Source organism: Aricia agestis, chromosome 6 (assembly GCF_905147365.1).
Source record: "Aricia agestis chromosome 6, ilAriAges1.1, whole genome shotgun sequence".
Taxonomy (NCBI): domain Eukaryota; kingdom Metazoa; phylum Arthropoda; class Insecta; order Lepidoptera; family Lycaenidae; genus Aricia; species Aricia agestis.
In genome coordinates, this window is record NC_056411.1 from 20,271,051 (window position 1) to 20,293,987 (window position 22,937).

The 22,937-nt window shown below is 40.5% G+C and overlaps 1 protein-coding gene across 1 annotated transcript in view; it reads left to right on the plus strand.

Annotated features, from left to right (window-relative positions):
- The window catches only part of LOC121728184 (nucleoredoxin-like), a 53,550-nt gene that overhangs the window by 25,216 nt on the left and 5,397 nt on the right, over positions 1 to 22,937 (plus strand). Inside the window, exons 2-3 of the mRNA XM_042116319.1 lie at positions 9,204 to 9,434; positions 9,790 to 9,899. Coding sequence (XP_041972253.1) covers positions 9,204 to 9,434; positions 9,790 to 9,899 — 341 coding nt within the window. The remainder of the gene's footprint in view (positions 1 to 9,203; positions 9,435 to 9,789; positions 9,900 to 22,937) is intronic.

Below are 22,937 nucleotides of genomic sequence, written 5' to 3' on the forward strand. Positions count from 1 at the left end.
CGCAATCGTAATGCTCACACGGCACGCAATCGTAATGCTCACACGGCAAGCCTCACAACTTCACAAGCATTGCTTTAACTGTAAGGTAAATTATCGTAATGCTCACACGGCACGCAATCGTAATGCTCACACGGCACGCAATCGTAATGCTCACACGGCAAGCCTCACAACTTCACAAGCATTGCTTTAACTGTAAGGTAAATTATCGTAATGCTCACACGGCACGCAATCGTAATGCTCACACGGCACGCAATCGTAATGCTCACACGGCACGCAATCGTAATGCTCACACGGCAAGCCTCACAACTTCACAAGCATTGCTTTAACTGTAAGGTAAATTATCGTAATGCTCACACGGCACGCCTCACAACTTCACAAGCATTGCTTTAACTGTAAGGTAAATTATCGTAATGCTCACACGGCACGCCTCACAACTTCACAAGCATTGCTTTAACTGTAAGGTAAATTATCGTAATGCTCACACGGCACGCAATCGTAATGCTCACACGGCACGCAATCGTAATGCTCACACGGCACGCAATCGTAATGCTCACACGGCACGCAATCGTAATGCTCACACGGCAAGCCTCACAACTTCACAAGCATTGCTTTAACTGTAAGGTAAATTATCGTAATGCTCACACGGCACGCCTCACAACTTCACAAGCATTGCTTTAACTGTAAGGTAAATTATCGTAATGCTCACACGGCACGCCTCACAACTTCACAAGCATTGCTTTAACTGTAAGGTAAATTATCGTAATGCTCACACGGCACGCAATCGTAATGCTCACACGGCACGCAATCGTAATGCTCACACGGCACGCAATCGTAATGCTCACACGGCACGCAATCGTAATGCTCACACGGCACGCAATCGTAATGCTCACACGGCAAGCCTCACAACTTCACAAGCATTGCTTTAACTGTAAGGTAAATTATCGTAATGCTCACACGGCACGCAATCGTAATGCTCACACGGCACGCAATCGTAATGCTCACACGGCAAGCCTCACAACTTCACAAGCATTGCTTTAACTGTAAGATAAATTATCGTAATGCTCACACGGCACGCCTCACAACTTCACAAGCATTGCTTTAACTGTAAGGTAAATTATCGTAATGCTCACACGGCACGCCTCACAACTTCACAAGCATTGCTTTAACTGTAAGGTAAATTATCGTAATGCTCACACGGCACGCAATCGTAATGCTCACACGGCACGCAATCGTAATGCTCACACGGCGCGCAATCGTAATGCTCACACGGCAAGCCTCACAACTTCACAAGCATTGCTTTAACTGTAAGGTAAATTATCGTAATGCTCACACGGCACGCAATCGTAATGCTCACACGGCACGCAATCGTAATGCTCACACGGCAAGCCTCACAACTTCACAAGCATTGCTTTAACTGTAAGGTAAATTATCGTAATGCTCACACGGCACGCAATCGTAATGCTCACACGGCACGCAATCGTAATGCTCACACGGCACGCAATCGTAATGCTCACACGGCAAGCCTCACAACTTCACAAGCATTGCTTTAACTGTAAGGTAAATTATCGTAATGCTCACACGGCACGCAATCGTAATGCTCACACGGCACGCAATCGTAATGCTCACACGGCACGCAATCGTAATGCTCACACGGCACGCAATCGTAATGCTCACACGGCAAGCCTCACAACTTCACAAGCATTGCTTTAACTGTAAGGTAAATTATCGTAATGCTCACACGGCACGCCTCACAACTTCACAAGCATTGCTTTAACTGTAAGGTAAATTATCGTAATGCTCACACGGCAAGCCTCACAACTTCACAAGCATTGCTTTAACTGTAAGGTAAATTATCGTAATGCTCACACGGCACGCCTCACAACTTCACAAGCATTGCTTTAACTGTAAGGTAAATTATCGTAATGCTCACACGGCACGCAATCGTAATGCTCACACGGCACGCAATCGTAATGCTCACACGGCAAGCCTCACAACTTCACAAGCATTGCTTTAACTGTAAGGTAAATTATCGTAATGCTCACACGGCACGCAATCGTAATGCTCACACGGCACGCAATCGTAATGCTCACACGGCAAGCCTCACAACTTCACAAGCATTGCTTTAACTGTAAGGTAAATTATCGTAATGCTCACACGGCAAGCCTCACAACTTCACAAGCATTGCTTTAACTGTAAGGTAAATTATCGTAATGCTCACACGGCACGCAATCGTAATGCTCACACGGCACGCAATCGTAATGCTCACACGGCAAGCCTCACAACTTCACAAGCATTGCTTTAACTGTAAGGTAAATTATCGTAATGCTCACACGGCACGCCTCACAACTTCACAAGCATTGCTTTAACTGTAAGGTAAATTATCGTAATGCTCACACGGCACGCCTCACAACTTCACAAGCATTGCTTTAACTGTAAGGTAAATTATCGTAATGCTCACACGGCACGCAATCGTAATGCTCACACGGCACGCAATCGTAATGCTCACACGGCACGCAATCGTAATGCTCACACGGCACGCAATCGTAATGCTCACACGGCACGCAATCGTAATGCTCACACGGCAAGCCTCACAACTTCACAAGCATTGCTTTAACTGTAAGGTAAATTATCGTAATGCTCACACGGCACGCAATCGTAATGCTCACACGGCACGCAATCGTAATGCTCACACGGCACGCAATCGTAATGCTCACACGGCAAGCCTCACAACTTCACAAGCATTGCTTTAACTGTAAGGTAAATTTTATCAAATAACACTTCGTCACATAAGCTTGTGAACGGATGTAAAAATATTCTTGTCATATTTTACATGTTCTTCTATCACGCTCGTAGCGTCTAGAATTAAAAATAAAACAGGAAACGTTATATCAAATTAATTTTAATGAGAGTGCTTCACTCAGTGCATACTGCACTCGGTGCATATTCAGATTATGACAAGAAGAATTTTAATTTTGTAAAAAATAAAATAAATACCATCAAACCGTTACTAGTAAAAAACTAATTTCTTTAAAACATTATGAGATCCATGTGAGACGCAGTTAATTTTTTAGTATATACTTTGTAAATACAGGCTACAGTCTTACGGGTACCTTCTTCCTTAAGTTAGTACTAGACAAAGATCCCATAATAATAATTAGCTAAACTGGCAACATCTTGTAGTGCACTGTGCATTGTGCAACCATTCTAGAAGTGTACTCCGCGGACAAAGGACTTGTATAGGGGCTCCGCCAGTGTATTATTCAGTCTATCATTTTTTGGGGGTCCTTCAAAAATTTTACTTTTTTAAAGGGCTTCACCACCAAAAAAGTTTGAGAGGCGCTGTTTTAGGCTGGTATAAATAGTCAGTAGGTACTTAAAAAATAAAATGCGAACCGGTCTCAAGAGTCAAGACGCGATTATCGGCTCTGTGATTGGTCCAAATTTTGACAGCCAACCAATCATAGAGCCTGAACCGTGTCTTGAGACATCTTGAGTACTGACTATTTATACCGGGCTTAGTGAGAACCGAGTACTGAGTAGTGAGTAGTGACACATCAATATTAAAAATGTTTTTGTTTGTAAACCAATTTTCTTCCTCAATCCATTTCTGAGTGTCATTAGAGCTGGAGAGACTGTCGAAGTCCCGGTCGTCTAGACTGCACCGGAGTCCGGACTTCAGCCGCACTCGCCATTTCGCAAACAATACCATTGTCCCTCCTTAAATACTCCGCTACTTTGTTCTACAATGTAATGAGTTTCTTTCAATCCGTGCCTTTTACTCTACACTGTATTTGACGGGACTTTTTCGGTATTGTTCGAACGATATATCCAATAGGAGCAACAGGGAACAAAACCACTTTGTTTTAAGCCTTTACGATACTACATAGGTCTGCCTGCAGAATATCCAAAGCGCAAACTAATGTTACGACTTACGAGTAAAGTTCTAACAACTAGCATCTTAAAGTCAATTTTCTTGAACAAAATATTAATAATGAAATATACTTGAACGGCATTGCACCGAAGAGAACCTGTGTTAAAAAAATCGGTTCCATTTTCGAAATTTCAAAAAGTTCCAATTTCAAAAGTTATACGAACGCAGACTTCTTCGTCGCGTCGCAAAAACAATCACGTCCAAGCTTGTTCATAGCCAATTTCCTTAATAGAATCGTGGAAGCATCAAAATATGTTTGCAATGCTGTAAATCACTCCTGACTCCCTCTGAACCGCCCACCGCCGCCGCCGGCACTGACTCAGCGGAAGCACACCAAATAGAGATTTATGAAATATTTTTTTTTGTTTTTGTTGATATAAACAATATCGGAGGGGAGGGAGATTGTACAGTGGTCGATAAATTGTGTGGTATTTACGAGCCATGCAGCCCATGCTGGCATGCAATAAGGGCGAATCAATGACGCGCCAAATACTTCCGCCACTGTATCAACCCTCTTCAAATATTCTCCAGGTCTGGATTAATTACGTAGAGTGGGATAAAATCAGCCATATTTTTTCGCATTGTGAATGTTAAAATTAGGGCACCTCCAGAACGAGGATTCCAAATGCAATTATATTGTCTCCCTGAATACCTGACCTGCATCGCACAATACCGCATTGTGAGGTCGCGCGATTGTTCCCGCAGCCCGCTGCATCTCCGCCCGAGACAAAGAGGTGACCCCGTTCACTCGCAATAAAGATGGCGGCGCTAAGCAAACATCTTTTAGCTTCGCAGCCTCAGCACCATAAAGACGACGCCTCTGCGTCCTCGACATAGGGACTATTCTAAAAGCTTCAGGGGTAAAATACAGTCGGACGGTCGCATTGTCGCTCCGTCTTCCGCTCCACTTGGGTGCACTTTCATTAAGCCTCGCCAGGTTTACGGCAGCGTCAGTAGCGATCCTTTCTCTCGGTAATATTTCTTTAATTAAACACTGAAATAGTGGCCGTTCGAGTTGACGAGGTTTTTAATTGGGCTCGTCGCGTGACGCGTCGCCCCGCGCCCTGCCGCCGAGTGCCGTAATCCCTGCACCCGTAGGCTGTATCACATTCACTTGTCCCCTTTAACCCTCCAGTTTATCTCCCCGTGTTTACCAATTACGTCATAATATACAAGAGTACCTATAACCGTACAAGGGAAAAACATACGTCTATAGTGAGTAGAGACAGAGTACGATAACACAGATTTGTAAATGTAGCCAAACTTCGTAGTTTTCTGGCGCCAGTTCGCTGCACCGACACCGTCGAGACGAAACCGATATTTCGCTGAACTTAATAAATTGCCAATTTATTAAAGACGAAATATTTCAAAGTGAATAGGAATTCTAAGACAGCGAATGAAGCGCTCAACCGTAATTAGATCCGCGGAGGATGTCCACTTATCTATAAATGATTGCGCTCATCCATTCATGTTACATTAGTCCTTTGGCGCCGAGCCAAACTGGCTTGTGTTTACCCAAAATAAACTACGCCAAGTCGCGAAATTCTCCATGAAAGTCTTAGTGCACCTTATTATTCTCCATCTTAGCTCGAGTAAACACGAGCGCTGTCGTTTCGCGACTGAATTACATATCGCCTCAAAAGACTTAGACTGAACCCCGCACCGGCCACTCCAGAGCCCGCCAGCTCGACGTCTGCCCGAGGACCCTCGTGCACTCGAAGAGGCTCGTTTGCGGCGCACATAATTGCACCAGCTCGGGGCGACGGGGGCGCCGCGCCAGGGCGACGGGGGCGAGAGCCCCGGGGGCAAATCCACTCCAGATAATAAACAGTTTTGCTCATTTATAATGCGACGTGTCAATGAGCTACACACGCTTGAAGTGTATCATTATCGCATATGCGACAGAAATTACTTTGTCTCTGACCGGATCTTTATGCCAACGTCATAATGATCATTCTCGTAAAAACACCAGGTATAATAACTCTCAACACTTTAGAGTTGAGCATTAAAGTGTTCCACTTCCAACATGTCTGATAGCATTCAAGGCTGAGCAGTTTGTGCGTGTGCTGGATATATAAAGATAATTTCCTGTTTTTGGGCGGACGTGAGAGGGGTGGGCAGTCAGCGGAACACTCGTACAGGACCCGCAGCGCCCTCGTTCAGTGTCAAAATTTATTTCTTATTGTGTAACCTGTGGGCTGTGTCCACACTCCACTCTACAAACACCTTCCATTTACAACATTATTACATACGAGATCTTTTCCGCAAGTTTTCGCGCGTAACCGTAATTTTTCTTCGAGTTAAATATATCCTATAGATATACAGGATACGAGTATATTTTATAGATATACTCATATACCTAAGTATACAAGAAAAAAATTACGGTTATTTTAATTAGTTAATCGTTTAATCAAAATAGATTCAGTGGTTCAAGCGCGAAGAGGTGACAGACTAATACACTTACACTTTGGCTTTCATAAAACTTCCAGAGGATTTTACATTCCTACTTTAAAACACCCATTGTTATACCCAGAAACACGTATTTACTTCCTCCTACTTAAACAACGCCAAGAACAAAACTTTGGTAAATCGATTACAAAATTTGAAAAAGTAACAAAATATTCAGGTGTGAGTGTAAACAAGGCACCTGTTTCCGAAGCCGAGGGGCGCACCCTCCGACGTAAAATATTACATTTAATTTGCATCTATTGACTTCCATTCGCTTTTTTTGCGATCGCTGCACCGTCTCACGTGCTCTACCGTCTTCCATTACCAAACTCATCATCATCTGGGGCACAGGAGTGCCCCCGCCAAGATGAGCCAAGCGAAGCGCGCAAGAGCACTACCTACCTTTTCTCGAAACGTTTCGTCGTATTTTTGAACCCTCGTAATTATCATTACCTACTTATAAGTTATAGCCTTTTATGATTCTTATGTGAATTTACAAAGAATATCTAAACAGCTTATTTTATTTCATTTTGTCAACACAGCATAATACACATTTCCGGTTAGGTACCTACTTTAAGTTTTTGGAATTCTCTGAAACCTAGACCCAAACTGACTTGCTAGTAGACTGTAGAACAGTAAACAAAATATCTGATATTGATTACAATTTACTTACATGATTAGTAAATATTTGAACGAAATCGTGTTCTTATCGCGAACAATCTGTAGAGCTCTCTCCGCGTCGCGCGTCGCCCGGCGCAGGGCGCTTACCGTTCGAGGGAGATTTTCATTGTTGTCTGGCGACCTACGAGTTACAAATAATATCTTAGTTATGATTTATAGTTACAGTTATATATTTTATTAAGTTTGTTGCCATTGTTAAAACAATTTTCAAAGTTTCTATTGATCTCCAAAATTAAAAAATACATAGTTCAAAGGCACAGATTAGGCAAATACTTAATATTTTAAGCCAGCTTGTAGGCTAAGTAGAGAGCACAGTGTAGATTTTACCGCACGCAAACTATAAAAGCTTTGTAGTAAGTATATTATGTAACAACAAGACGCACATATTATAGTGTATGGCGTATGAGGCACATGGTACGTCATATGTCGCCACTCGCCACAATGCGCGCCGCAATCAGCTAAAAGCCTGCAGCTCCTCACATTACCACAACTTTTTATGCCTCATGTTACATGTGCCTCAATACCCACGATGAGGTGAAAATCTCTCTCGAAATGTCTGTCAGATTATTTATCATATTGTACGATGTATTTGCTTATGTTTGGATTATTTTAAATTTTCGGTGTCTGATGTTATGTATGATAAAAGTTCATACACTGTGCTTTAAATCTACTGTAGTTTTGTATTCAATCTGCTGTCGTTTTTTTTTAACCAAAGCAAGTGCATTGTTCTGACTTATACGCATCCAACATCCAACATCCAAGTTACGAGGCACTTGCAAATGGCTATGCGTTTAGACAAACCACAAAAATATAAGAATTTCTAAACTTTTCTATTTCTAATGATTGCTTGACTAAAGATACTTAAATCAAGCAATCATTCCACACGTTCTATATTTAACACCTTGTAGATGATATCTTCTAAGTTCTACTACTACCTATTACTTACTACGCTGCTTTGAAAGGGTGATTGGTAATTTGTTCGAGACAAGCAAATTAAAACTAAGACGAGCAATTAAACTGTGCTTTGGCAAGGAGTTCGTAATTCATTACCAAAGTGACTACATCATCATCGCAGCGCGCAGCGGTGAGAAAACAAACAAAGCGTATAATCTGGCGCGCCGGCCGCCGGCCGCCACGCGGGTACTTCTCTATAAATAGCGGGCGGAAGCCGCGCACTGCGCACACGATAACTGACCTGCACGGTGCACTCCGACACACCTCCCCTCATCATCAGCTCACTCCTTCCGACAAGGGGCAATAATTTCTGACAAGAAATTGCATGACGGACCCAAACATCGCGACATCGTCAAGATATCCTGTCCATTCTTTGTCAAAAAAAGGTATCCCCGCTGATTTCCAATCCCCAAGTGTCCCAATTCCCTAGAACCGCGTCTGTTTGAGAGGCCTTGGAAATAATGCGTTATTAGTCATCTGAAGCTCCATCAATTCAAACTTGGTCGATGAACGGGTAACAATGTGGCATTTGACAAGCTGAAATTAATGGATCGACCGAATCAAAGGAAACTTAGAAGTATTTTAATTAGAAGGTCAGCCTCAATTTCAAATGACTTCAACACTGTATTATGAAAATTATTTAATTTATACTAGCAGGTTTTCCCAGCAACTCTATGCAGAGATGTAAGCCCGCACGTATCTGCATGATATATGCGTCAGAGCTCGGAGTTATCAGATATCTGTACCTCGCTGGCTGCGATTGGAATATCAAAGCGGGCGTAATTGATTTATGCCGCACCTCCGCCGATCTGCGGGGCACTTCACCGTCTGTGCGACGAGGGCGCGCGGTCTGTCGCACCGCCGCCGGTTCATCGTCTGTGTGACGGGGGCGGTCTGTCGGACCACTTCAGCGTCTGTGTGAAGGCTGTGAACACTTATCGCGGTGGATCGTTTGCGCTGGCTCCACTCGACGGCGTTAAAATCGTTTGATTGTGCTTCGGCGATGTGATACCCTTGTACGTTTATGCGATTTTCCGATTCATGGAACACGTTTGCAGATAGATTTTAGGGGATATTCTGATTGCGTTTATATTTTGTTTGTGAGAGGACTAATGTTGTAAGATTTATAGTAGCTTGGATATTCGGATGTAGATATTATATCCTTTAACATCAATTTCCCTTGTTGCAGCGTCGTCTAACCCTCAAGTACAGCATCGCGGTGGGGGTGCCGACGTTGGTGGTGCGGGGCCGCGCGGTCCGGGACGCGCTGCTGGCGGACCCCGAGGGCGAGCGGTTCCCGTGGCCGGCGCCGCCGCTGCGCGACGTGATGCGCGGTGTGGTGCTGCAGGGACCCAACCCCACCACCTACGATGACCTGCCCGATGATGCGCTGAGGGTCTTCTACTTCGCTGCGCATTGGGTATGTTACTATTCACTTCTATGATGCAGCCTTGGGTCAGTACCAATTAATTACAGGCGAGTACTAATATAGAGTAGTAAGAAATTGGCTTACAATCGCCCTGGATGAAAAGCTTCGCTTGCGATTTGCAGGTAGCAGGCAGCTTCGAAGCTTTATGATAGACAATCACAGAGATTCTCCATCATGGCACAACTAGTATAAGCCGCAAAGCTGAAAGCTTGCGCATTAGCATTAAATGTCTCTTAGAATATTGAAAATTGGAGTAAACTGCGTAATTCTATGTCACATGTCAAAACTAAGCTAGTTTATTAACTTAAAGCATCTGCATCATGCCAATAAGTATGTATTGTTCCAGTGTCCACCGTGTCGGTCGTTCGCGCCGAGTCTGTGCAGCACGCTGGCGGCGGTGCGGCGGCGCCGCGCCAAGTTCGCCAGCACGCAGCTCATACTCGTCTCCAGCGACAGGTACGAACTCTATCAGGTCAGCATTATATTTTATGCACTGAGCGTACCCAATATTCAACTCTTTTGTCTTATCGAATTCTTTCTCAGTTTCTGGTTTTAATGTTTAATAGGAAACTCAATATGTGATAGATACAGGGAAAGCCGAGCTCCTTATCGTAGAATCTTAAGGAAAGCTCCTTGATCTCGGTAAAAATCAAGACGCATTTGAGTAAATCTGGGTGTAGATACAAAACGATCGGCTGGGGCGGATATTGCACCATTTATTCTACACCACTTCCCTCTCTCCCCTCCACACCCGCCAGCCCCCTCAGGTAATCATGCATAAACATGACTATAAGGACTGAATGAAAGCGATTGTCATTCACAATTTAAACCACACGTCGATCGACCATGATACAGATTTTCCAACATGGGAAAAAGTTTCTTTTTCTTAACTTAAAGGAGTCAAAGATTGTTAGTCATATTTTTTTATGTATTATATAAATTATCTATTCCTCGTCAACTGCTGTAGATCTCGGTCCCTCAGGAGCTAATTTATATTATAAATTACTAGCAGACTATTATTTTGTGGTATATAAGCTCTCCCTGCTAAGACTTTACTTTAGGGCTGAATTTCCTAGATAAGTATACCGACACCACAATCTTAACTATTATTGATGACGGTGCAGGGCGCGGGTGCCGCTTCTCCCCTCAGACAAGATGCTCCTCGAATTCAATTCCGCGACGCACATAAATTAGGGAAAATGACGTTTTTATACAGACACCAGATGGGCCCCGTCTATCCGTAATGCGTGTTTCAAGACTGGTCGATTTCGGACAAAATTGGCCGCGTATGATAGGTCCATTTTGGACGCCTTATGCATTTTTAAGCGCTTTTCGTTGGCTTACGTTACGTTAGTAAGATAATAAAAAATCGCAATTGAAAAGAAAACCTCTTGATTAATAAACCTTAGGAACTGAATTTTCAAAAGGGCATGGAAAGCGAAATCCAAAAGTAGTTATAGAAGAAAGTATAGAATCACATGCACCGTAATTTACTTAAACTTTTTAATCCACAATTCATACAAAGTAATGTAAATTGTACTCGATTAATATTTTAATCACTTTCATACACTTCGCTGGCACCACACGTACGTCTGTTAAATTACCCATTTGTATTTCAACGTTTTATTTTAATACTTCGTGGATCGTGTTTTTAAAGCCCGACAAAAAAGAGGGATGTTATCCTACTAATATTATAAAGGCGAAAGTTTGTTTGGATCACGTTTGGATATAATATGGATGTGTGGATGTATGGATGTTTGTTAGTTGTTACTCTTTCACGCAAAAAACTACTGAATGGATTTTAATGAAACTTTACAATAATATAGCTTATACATCAGAATAACACATATTATGCTACAATTTTAACCGACTTTCAAAATGGGGGAGGTGTTATGTTCGTTTTTTTATATTCAACGATTACTCCGCTGTTTATGGACCGATTTTTAAAATGCAAATTACATTCATCATCATCATCATCATTACTACCATATTATACCATATGCATGCTTCCTCCCATTACTATGAGTCTATTATATAATATAATATATAATATCGTAAAAGTCCTAATTTACGCGGGCAAAGCCGGGCGGCACATCTAGTTACTGTATAAGTTTTACGTGTCTGTCTGTATCATCGTAGCATCCAAACGGATTGACCGATTAAGTATTTTTGTTTGAAAAGTGAAAACTGTCATGAATCATGATCGAGAGAGTTTTTACTTGTTGGCAATAGTTTATCATTATGAGCCTTACCACAGTATATCAATATGACATTTTTTTATGAAATAAGGGGGCAAACGAGCAAACGGGTCACCTGATGGAAAGCAACTTCCGTCGCCCATGGACACTCGCAGCATCAGAAGAGCTGCAAGTGCGTTGCCGACATTGCTATACTGTGGCCTTACTATGAGCAATTATTTCATTTAAGCTTTCAGCTATAATACGATTGGATATTTTGCATTATAATTCCTGACTCCTGAGTTACTTATTAATAGTTTCGTTATCGCTAGTTGTTTTTAAAGTTCTTAAATTAACATTATTAACGCTTCTTTAGTAAGTAAGTTGCGAATGTTGTAATTGTATTGCGGGTATTATAAACGGGCCGAGGCCATTACAATCCGCGCTGCGGTTATAGGGGGAGGGGAAAACAAAACTCGGTTACCGACGAATTCAATTGAGTACCCACTACCCACTACCTGCCCAAAACTTTATGTTCGTTATAGGCACCTACCTACATAAGTTGTACAGTCCTAGTCCTACCTACTGCCAAAAATAAGATACATTTCCTTGAAAGCTATAATATAGCTATATAATATTATATTAAAACAAGTCTTTGTTTTCAGAGGAAAACCTAGAGCATCATATACAGTTGACGTGTCTTATGGCGGCTCTCGACATAGGCGAACGCGTTGGCCCAATGTGTAGAACGGGCGTTCGCGCGTTGGCCAACGTCTAAATACCTACGGCCAACGCGCGAACGCCCGTTCTACACATTGGGCCAACGCGTCTGCAGACGCGTTGGCCAACGCGTTCGCCTATGTCGAGAGCCGCCAATACTTATATTCTGTCTGTGAAATTGTAGTTCGAAGCGATTGAATCGATTTTGATCTAGTTTTTAGTTTTGAAAACTAACGTGATCGACTTTTCCTGACAGTCGTGTTCCAACATGCATTAGGTCAACCTGAAAATTGCAGCAATTATTACAGAGAGAGACAGAGAGAGAAAGCGGAAGTTAGTCTTCTGTCTATGGTACACACATTTAGGACACAATAAAATTACTCCCACGTACTCACACAACTTGGAACAAAAACCAGCCAGGACATTGTTAGGGGGCTACATCCAATAACCATTACCCACCTGGTCTCACCAGATGACCCTCGACAGTGTTTGCTGACCCCTGAACGAGACGCAGAAACACAGCATTTGAGTAAACAAACATCGCAACATTCCTGCGGCGCACCCTCCATCGATACCTACCCTCATAGGGTAACCTGAAACTGTGGGACGAACCGACAAATTAAAATGCACTTTATGCATTGGAATTAAAGTCGAAACTGCAACTACTGGTCAATCGTATTAATGGTGCTTACAATCGCGAGACAAACTGAAATGTAACTTATGCCCTCGATTTAGGTTTGAAATTTCAACACGAAGTGAATTGCATAAATGGTGTTTACAATCGGGAGGCGTACAAAAATGGTCCTTATACTTTGATACTTAGGATTGACAATCCAATGGTTGGGGACTGGTATACATGGTGTTTGTCGAGTGTCAAATATTGATACGGCACCCGTCACAGAGGTGACACAATAGCACCCTGTAACTGTCTATTTGCTGTATGAAGGAACGTTTAGTACACGTCCACTTTGTCGCTTTGATATTCAGAGTTATTTCATATTAATTCATCTATTGATTACAATATTATAATTATGATTTTTAACCCCCGACAAAAAGAGGGGTGTTATAAGTTTGACGTATCTATCTGTCTGTCTGTCTGTCTGTCTGTCTGTCTGTCTGTCTGTCTGTCTGTCTGTCTGTCTGTCTGTCTGTCTGTCTGTCTGTCTGTCTGTCTGTCTGTCTGTCTGTCTGTCTGTCTGTCTGTCTGTCTGTCTGTCTGTCTGTCTGTCTGTCTGTCTGTCTGTCTGTCTGTCTGTCTGTCTGTCTGTCTGTCTGTCTGTCTGTCTGTCTGTCTGTCTGTCTGTCTGTCTGTCTGTCTGTCTGTCTGTCTGTCTGTCTGTCTGTCTGTCTGTCTGTCTGTCTGTCTGTCTGTCTGTCTGTCTGTCTGTCTGTCTGTCTGTCTGTCTGTCTGTCTGTCTGTCTGTCTGTCTGTCTGTCTGTCTGTCTGTCTGTCTGTCTGTCTGTCTGTCTGTCTGTCTGTCTGTCTGTCTGTCTGTCTGTCTGTCTGTCTGTCTGTCTGTCTGTCTGTCTGTCTGTCTGTCTGTCTGTCTGTCTGTCTGTCTGTCTGTCTGTCTGTCTGTCTGTCTGTCTGTCTGTCTGTCTGTCTGTCTGTCTGTCTGTCTGTCTGTCTGTCTGTCTGTCTGTCTGTCTGTCTGTCTGTCTGTCTGTCTGTCTGTCTGTCTGTCTGTCTGTCTGTCTGTCTGTCTGTCTGTCTGTCTGTCTGTCTGTCTGTCTGTCTGTCTGTCTGTCTGTCTGTCTGTCTGTCTGTCTGTCTGTCTGTCTGTCTGTCTGTCTGTCTGTCTGTCTGTCTGTCTGTCTGTCTGTCTGTCTGTCTGTCTGTCTGTCTGTCTGTCTGTCTGTCTGTCTGTCTGTCTGTCTGTCTGTCTGTCTGTCTGTCTGTCTGTCTGTCTGTCTGTCTGTCTGTCTGTCTGTCTGTCTGTCTGTCTGTCTGTCTGTCTGTCTGTCTGTCTGTCTGTCTGTCTGTCTGTGGCATCGTAGCATCCAAACGGGTGGACCGATTTTGATCTAGTTTTTTTTGTTTGAAAGCTGACTTCATTGAGAGTGTTCTTAGCTATAGTTCATCATCATCAGCCTGCTCCCTGCTGAAAAATCGCGGTTCATCTGGTTTGTGTAGGGCCGATTAGCAACTTGTAGTCGTTTGGTGGGCTTTATTGCATTGTAGTTTATGAATATTTACACATTAATGGAAAGTTAACCTGGTGCTGCAGCATCACCTGGTAATCAATAGGATACCCAACTCCTCACCAACTTAGAGCAACGGTTTCATGTTTGAACACATATTGACGGCCTCATCCAAAAGGACATTCGTAGATGGTATTCATTGGGATATAATAATATTATCCTGTTGATAGGAATTATTCTGCACTATAACCAACACAAGTTTAAAAAGCATGAAATAGAATTAAATTAAGAAATTATAAAAAATCCCCGCCAAACAACTTTAAAAAGTAATGAAATAATATAATATTTTACTGACTTTAAGTTTAAATAATTCCTAAGTGTAAAGTGATATTTTAGTCCATAATTGTTGTCAAGGTGTGTCGGAGGACCGCTAAATATGTAGATGTTTGATTTCACATAACATTATAGTTTAAGGGTCAGTTCACAACGAACCGAATCGAGACAATCAGTCACAAGGCGATACAAAATGCAAAAGACACTGTTGGCGGTCCCCCGACACACCGTGACAACAATTATGGACTAAAAATATATCACTTTACACTTAGGAATTATTTAAACTTAAAGTCAGTGAAATATTATATTATTTTATTACTTTTTAAAGTTGTTTGACGGGGGTTTTTTTAAATTTCTTAATTTAATTTTATACCATAGAAGAATTCGGTACGATTGAGCCGATTAGTACGACAAGCGACTCGCCGAGCAATGAAGGTGTTTGAAACTCTATTTGCCACCATCATATCGTGACAAATAACAGCTTTATCAGCTTTATATAATACATAACACATGACAGTTATATCGTGACATACAGCAGTTTGACACGTTAGACCCTAAGGGCCCTAAGGCACCGTGGCTAATGGAATAATTTCAAACACCCTCATTACGTATTTTGCGATACCTAGATTTGTTTGTATATAAATTGTGTACTTGTAACAAATATGTACACGTCAACATATTTGACTCTAGGATATCTTATATCTTTAAACGAGCAATTCTTGGATATATGTTACGCTCAAACACCGAAATCGCTCAATGAGCGAAAAAATAGCTCACAACGCGTCGTGGTCACAGTGAAACAGCCACGACGCGAAATTCGCGTCGTGGCTCTAATGAAAACGGCCACGACGCGTTCTGGCAATCACAAAAAGACCATAACGCGAAATTCGTGTCGTGGCTGATATGCTATTCGTTTTTCTTGATTTGTTCTTGATTGATTAATCGTCTCACTGAGCGATTTCGGTCTTTGAGCGTAACATATTATATATAATTGGAACCTCGGAATCGGCTCCAAAGATTTTCATGAAATTTAGTATATAGGGGGTTTCGGGGGCGATAAATCGATCTAGCTAGGAATCATTTTTAGAAAATGTTATTTTATTCGTGTTTTATCGAATACCGAGCAAAGCTCGGTCAAATATCTAGTAATATTTTATATTAGGTATTGTGATTTGTGAAAATATCTGCTTTCAAACAACTGTTGCGTAGCTGTCGCAAAATACGCAATGACGCTGTCGAACAGGCGACAGCTTTGCCGGCCCGAAAACCTAAGAGATAAAAAAACAAAAGGACATAAATTTAAAAAAAACGGGGAAAAAGGGAAATTAAAGATAAGGACCATCTAAAACACAAAAGTTCCGGAATCCGCGGATGTGAAAATACATCGATGATCGCGGGGGAGGCCGGGCACCCCACACTTTCCGCCGTAATATAATTGTGTGTCCCCACTCCACCCTCAGCACCAGAACATTATCTGTGAGCTAATGTAGCCTATTTCAATGATATTCCACCTGAAAATCAGATTGAAGAGATCAAATAAAATTAATATTTTAATTAAAAATCTCACCACGTGACACGTCTATTTGTAATATTATACTTATTTATGTTCTCGAATATTACAGGTTCTTAACAAATTTACAGTTTACATCTATTGAAATATACTTAGTTCTTAAAGAAAGTTTATGTGGTTGTCTTCAAGTTTCGGGCGAAGCAGCAAAGTGCACCTAGTATACAATACCTCTACCATAGTAGCCTCTACATTTTAATAATACCTTTTTTACCTACAACAACGTATCTTATTGTCGAGTAATGAGTATAGTATAGTACCTAAGTCTAGTCTAAGACTTAACTGCACTGCATGTATTCTAAACGAAACATACATGACTGTTGTAATCTTACAACACTGTACAGTGTATACAAGGTGTGATGTTTTATGTTCACAATACTATGTGTGCCAGACACTACGTCGCCAGTCGTGTCACGTGTCCGTTGTAAGTTACGCCGGAGGCACAAGCTAAATAAATCACAACATTTACATGTAAAAATATAATATGCCAGGATGTGACGAAGGGCTCTACATACGGCATCATATTGGATATTAACATAATTGTAGAGCAAGCATCTAATTAGCAGGTCTTACACATTATCGGCATAATATTATAAATCCTACTAATGTTATAAAGGCGAAAGTTTGTTTGGATGTATGGATGTGTGGAAGTGTGGATGTTTGTTACTCTTTCACGCAAAAACTAGTGAACGGATTTTAATGAAACTTTACAATAACATAGCTTATACATCAGAATAACACATAGGCTACAATTTTAACCGACTTTCAAAATGGGGGAGGTGTTATGTTCGTTTTCTTATATTCAATGATTACTCCGCCGTTTGTTAACCCTACTTAATATTATAAAGGCGAAAGTTTGTTTGGATGTATGGATGTATGGATGTGTGGATGTGTGGATGTATGGATGTTTGTTACTCTTTCACGCAAAAACTACTGAACGGATTTTAATGAAACTTCACAATAACATAGCTTATACATCATAATAACACATAAGCTACAATTTTAACCGACTTTCAAAATGGGGGAGGTGTTATGTTCGTTTTCTTATATTCAACGATTACTCCGCCGTTTGTTAACCGATTTTCAAAATTTTTCTTTTGGTATATAGGGTATTATCCCAATTTGGTATTATATTCACAAAAGTGGTGATCTGATGAAGGATCAATAAGTAATCGAGGGAACTCCTCAAAACTTATAGGGAAACATGTGGTGACTTCGGTTTTGTGAGAAGTATTCTAAGCATATGCTACCAACAAGCAAGATTTTGCACCGAGGTATACCTGGTATACCGTGGTTCGGAAGGTGCTGAGAGAATTCCTGATTCTTTATAGATACAAGTTTAAGAGTTTCGGCGTTGTTTTAAGAACGGAAAGCATATGCTACTATGCAAATTACATTCATTATCATCATCATCACTACCATATTATACCATTTAATAATAATAATAAGCTTTATTTGCCACTACAAAACACGGTACATATTTACTATTATAATATTATAATAGTAAACGAATTACCATGACTTCCTTCTTACATTTAAGTTAAAGGAGGATAACGATTCTGGCGACGTCACGTTCGTTTGGGCCGCAAGTATCAATTGAGATACCAATCGTATCGTATCGTATTATTCGAACCCGCGACCCCCGGATTGAGCTACCAACAGCCCACCAACTGAGCCACAGAGATCGTCATTTCATAGTCTTTTAGATCGAGACTCGAGTTTGTCAAGCGATAATTAAAAAAAATATACCTACCTAATATTATAAACCTGAAGAGTATGTTTGCTTGAACGCGTCAATCTCAGGAACTACAGGTCCGATTTAAGAACTTATCTCAATGTTAGATAGATCATTTATCGAGTAAGACTAAAGGCTATATTATATTATCACGCTAAAACTAATACGACCGAAGAAACTCAGGAAAATGTGGGAAAGCGGGGGAAATATTTTTTATGAGAAAATGTACGGTTTCTGTAAAATTCCTAATTTACGCGGGCGAAGCCGCGCGGGACATCTAGTTAATAATAATAATTCTTAGTATGAATACTTGTACTATTATCTATTCTGTGGTATGAATAGAAGCTTTAAAATGCTTTAATTACAGCAGTATACTGTAAAATGTACATTATTGTCTGAATTGTATTGTTAGAACTTAGAAATCAGAAATGATGCTAAGATAGATTTATCTTAGTATCATTTCTGATTTCTGAGAGCTAAGATTCTGACCCTATAGGCTATAATCTACACGCCCTAAGTCCTAACCTACAATTCAAACCCTACCCCAGCCTAAACTGGCTCGGAAGCTTCATTTCAAACTCTACCGTCGAACGAGTTCCAATTCAATAATTGTAAATTGTAATAAGTTTGAAACGTTTGAAAGAAAATCGCTAGATTCATAACGTAGAACGGAGGGGCTTCGCTACTACATATTCACCCTGTGTCTTGTCCTACTGCCAATATGGTAGGTATGTGGCCCCAAAAATCTGCAACTGTACAAAGCTGTACCCCTGAAAGTGTACCTGAGATGTTTCCTTAAACCTTACAAAAAATAAATAATTTTAATAAAACAGAAATAGCCCACGACTCTGACCTCAAGGACAAACCTCGCGAACACCGTACGCTTTGACAGAATTTGATGTATTTTATGCTAAGTTTATCTATGTAAATATTTTCTAATTTCTTAAAAGTACATAGCTACCCTAAGCCCAGTCCGTCTATCTACAGCATTATACAGGCACTACATTCTAAAGATATCCCAATCCCGACATAATTATTGAGCCGCCCTCGCCGCCCGCCGCCCGCCCAGACGCCGCCCTCAACAGAAGGTATAAAAAACAAATTACTTCACCTTCCCGGCCCTTCGCCCCGAAATAAAGGCGAAGCTCCGGTTCAAAGTAACATAATGCCCTTAATTTATTTTTGCTTTTACCTTATTAGTGGAGTTAGCAACCCTTTGCCTTTCTCTTTCGGCGCCCGACGGCCGACGGAGCCGGGCGGAGTAAATAGCCCATAGAAATATTTAGCTTTGACTGCTTTTCTGACCGTTGACCTATTCTTCATTCTCAGTAGGCCTTTCATTCATTTTATTATTTTGCATTTACTCTTTGCAGCAGCGTTGTGGAAGAAAAAAATCGATGCTCTATTCCATGTTGGCTAAAGCCAATCAAAGTTACAAAATATAAAAAAAGAAAAAAAATGTGATGTTTTGATTTGTATTTCAAACTGTTGGAGGAAAGTCGTCGAAAGTTTGAAGTGAGGCGGAGGCCAGTTAATCCATGCTCTCGTAACTGATACGAGAGACGGCCCGGGAGACCAACTAGATGAAAACGACAAAAATACCACCTAGGGTGAACATGACTAGTGATTGGACAGTTCTAGTCATTGGACAGAGCACAAAAACACTATATTTATTAATGTTGCTACCTGTTTTTCTTTAAAATCAGGCGTTTTTTTTTACTTTAAAAACAGGCAATTTTTAAAGCAACATTGCTTTTTGGGTTATTATGTTAATAGTTTTTGAGAAGATTTCGTGTTGAGTTATTTTTTGACTAATTATTAGTGATTTCGTTTTTGTGACGTTTAAGTTCAAAAAAGGATTTTACTGAATTAACTAATTACTGATTAGCTTTTATATACTTTTAGAGTTTGTACTGTACGTACTGAGATACATAAATTTTAAAGTTTAATGTAAAACTACCGACTTTTACCTGCACAAAGTGAGTGTAGTGTCACGTTTTGGGCTGTAGTGTCGGTCACAATTTCTTTTGCTAATAAATAACTTACATGTTATAGATAACCATTTTATAATAGTTTGTCTCATGCACTTTCGATAAAAATACAAAGTACAGTTATTTAGCACACAGAGAGGAAGATTATTGGTGTTTACAAACACTCTCGGAAACGACTTCCTTTTGCATGTAGTGTCGGTCACGTTTATGTTTGACTAAATAAATGCTATTTGAAAACAACAGTGTAAACCATTTTTTCTACATAAGTTAACTAGTTTTATGTGCTACAAAGCCATCTTAAAATTGATACTAACCACATGATAGTAACCATAATATGTGACAAAATAAAACGCAAGTCGTATCAAATGTAGAGTCAGTCACATATGGAATTGTCCAATAAATACCTCGATTATTTACATTTTCAATTATTTTTTCGAACAACCTGGAAAAATCGAATTTTCGTCATAGCTCAGGCGAAGAAAGAGACAGCGATACGATTCGACGTTTAAAAATAGAACTGTCTCTTTTATGTAAATGGTTTTTCGTATCTTTTGTTTCACTTATCTGTCAAATTTGTCAATGTCTGCAATTTTGAATTTGAAAATTGTTCGGAAGAGATTTAAACCGAAAAATACGTACCGGACGTAACATATTTGTATAAGTAGAATATCATTGATCGTGAACTACTTAGTTGTAAAATTTTAAAAGTAACGTCATGTGATCATTAATTTTGCGGTAGAAACCATAAATACTTCTTGCGCTAATCAGTCCACACTAACTTTCTCCTGATTAATAATCACCTGCACTTATCATTAATCAAAGTGAATACAGGCCTAAATATATGTAAGGTTATAAGTTGCAACATTCTGTAAAATATTATTTGGTACCAAAGCTATTAGGTACCAATAAAGTTCTTTACCAAAGCATGCACAATACGCCAGCAACTCTACCTATATCAAAATACAACACTCCTTCCGGCTTCCTAAAAATACGCGGAGCTCTCGAAATACCTGAAACAGTGGATGTTGATTAAAGGTTGATCAAAGGAGTAATCAGAGCACCGTGAGGGATCCCGCCAGCAGCCGCACAACCAAAAAACTTTCAATCACACCGCTATTTGCAAGTTTTACACAAAAAGTCTTTTGTGGGATCTCTAATGACAGCTCAGGTATTTCGTCTAAGTATTCTAAAAGGAACAGTGTATGTAAAATAAGAAAAGATAGAAATAAAACCGGTCAAGTGCGAGTCGGACTTGCGCACCGAGGGCTTCGCACAAACGAGTATTTAATATTTTTAAATTTAAATACATGAACGCGTTCATATACTTACTTCATTAAAAATTATGAAAAACTAGCTGTCCTGGCAAACATTGTTTTGCCATAAAATAATTTTCCCTGTTTTCCTGCTTTTCTCTTGAAGTTTTTTCTGATTTTCTTTTCTATAGACCTCACGGAGCCCGATACTTTTCCAACGAATGCAAAACCGTGGAAATCGGTTCGTGCGTTCTGGAGTTATAGCGTCAGGAAGGAAAACCCGTATCAAAGATTATGAAGTTTTAAAATTATGAAAAATATTTTTATTAGGTACTAGCTGTTGCCCGCGACTTCGTCCGCGTGGACTTTAGTTTATAGTTGTTCCCGTACATCGATTGAGTCGTTTGCGCGCAAATCAGAAAAGTATATTGTGTGGGAACCGCACATTTTTCCGGGACAAAAAACATTCCTTGTCCCAGATTCAAATTAGAATCTCCAATCTCCATGCCCATCAAAATAGGTATCAAACCGTATATTTTCCGGGATAAAAAGTATCCCTTGTCCTTTCCCGAGACTGAAAGTATTGTCATACTAAATTTCATCAAAATAGATTGAATAGTTTACGCGCAAATCGTAAAGTATATTGTGCAGTAAACGTACATTTTTCCGGGACAAAATGTATCCTATGTTCTTTTTCGGGACTCTAAAGTATCTTTATACCTTTCAGCAAAATGCTGGGTATAAAGATACTTTATATGGTCCAGCCGTTTACGCGTGATGTCGTGACCACGCGAAATATAACGTTCCGCGCAGCTTCGCCCGCGTAAATTACATATTTCACAGACAAATTAGTCCACGAAAAATAGCCTATGATCCTTCACGTGGTTTACTTCTTGTCTGTGCCAAATAACAGAAAAATTGCTCCAGTAGTTCGTGAGATAAGCCCTTTCAAATAATTTTCCACATTTTGCTCTATTTCTTCGCTTCTATTAATCTTAGCGTGATAAAATAAGCCTTTCTCGATAAGTGGGCTATCTAACACTGAAATAATTTTTCAAATCGGACCAGTACTTCCCGAGATTAGCGCGTTCAAATAAGCCATTTAAAATAATTTCTCCCGTTTATTCCACACTTTCCTCTATTTCTTCGCTCCTATTAGACTTAGCGCAATAAAATATAGCCTATAACCTTCCTCGATAAATAGGCTATCTAACACTGAAGGTTTTTTCAAATCGAACCAGTAGTTCCTGAGATTAGCGCGTTCAAATAAGCCCTTTCAAATAATTCCCCCCCCGTTTTTTCCACACTTTCCCCTATTTCTTCGCTCCTATTAGTATTAGCGTGATAAAAAATAGCCTATAGCCTTCCTCGATAAATGGGCTATCTAACACTGAAAGAATTTTTCAAATCGGACGAGTAGTTCCTGAGATTAGCGCGTTCAAACAAACTTCCCAATTATAATATTAGTATAGATAATAGATATAGATGTGATTTAATTAAAAAAATTACGGATTTCGCAACTTATCCACGTAACAGCTTTTTTAGGGTTCCATAGCCAAATGGCAAAAAGGGAACC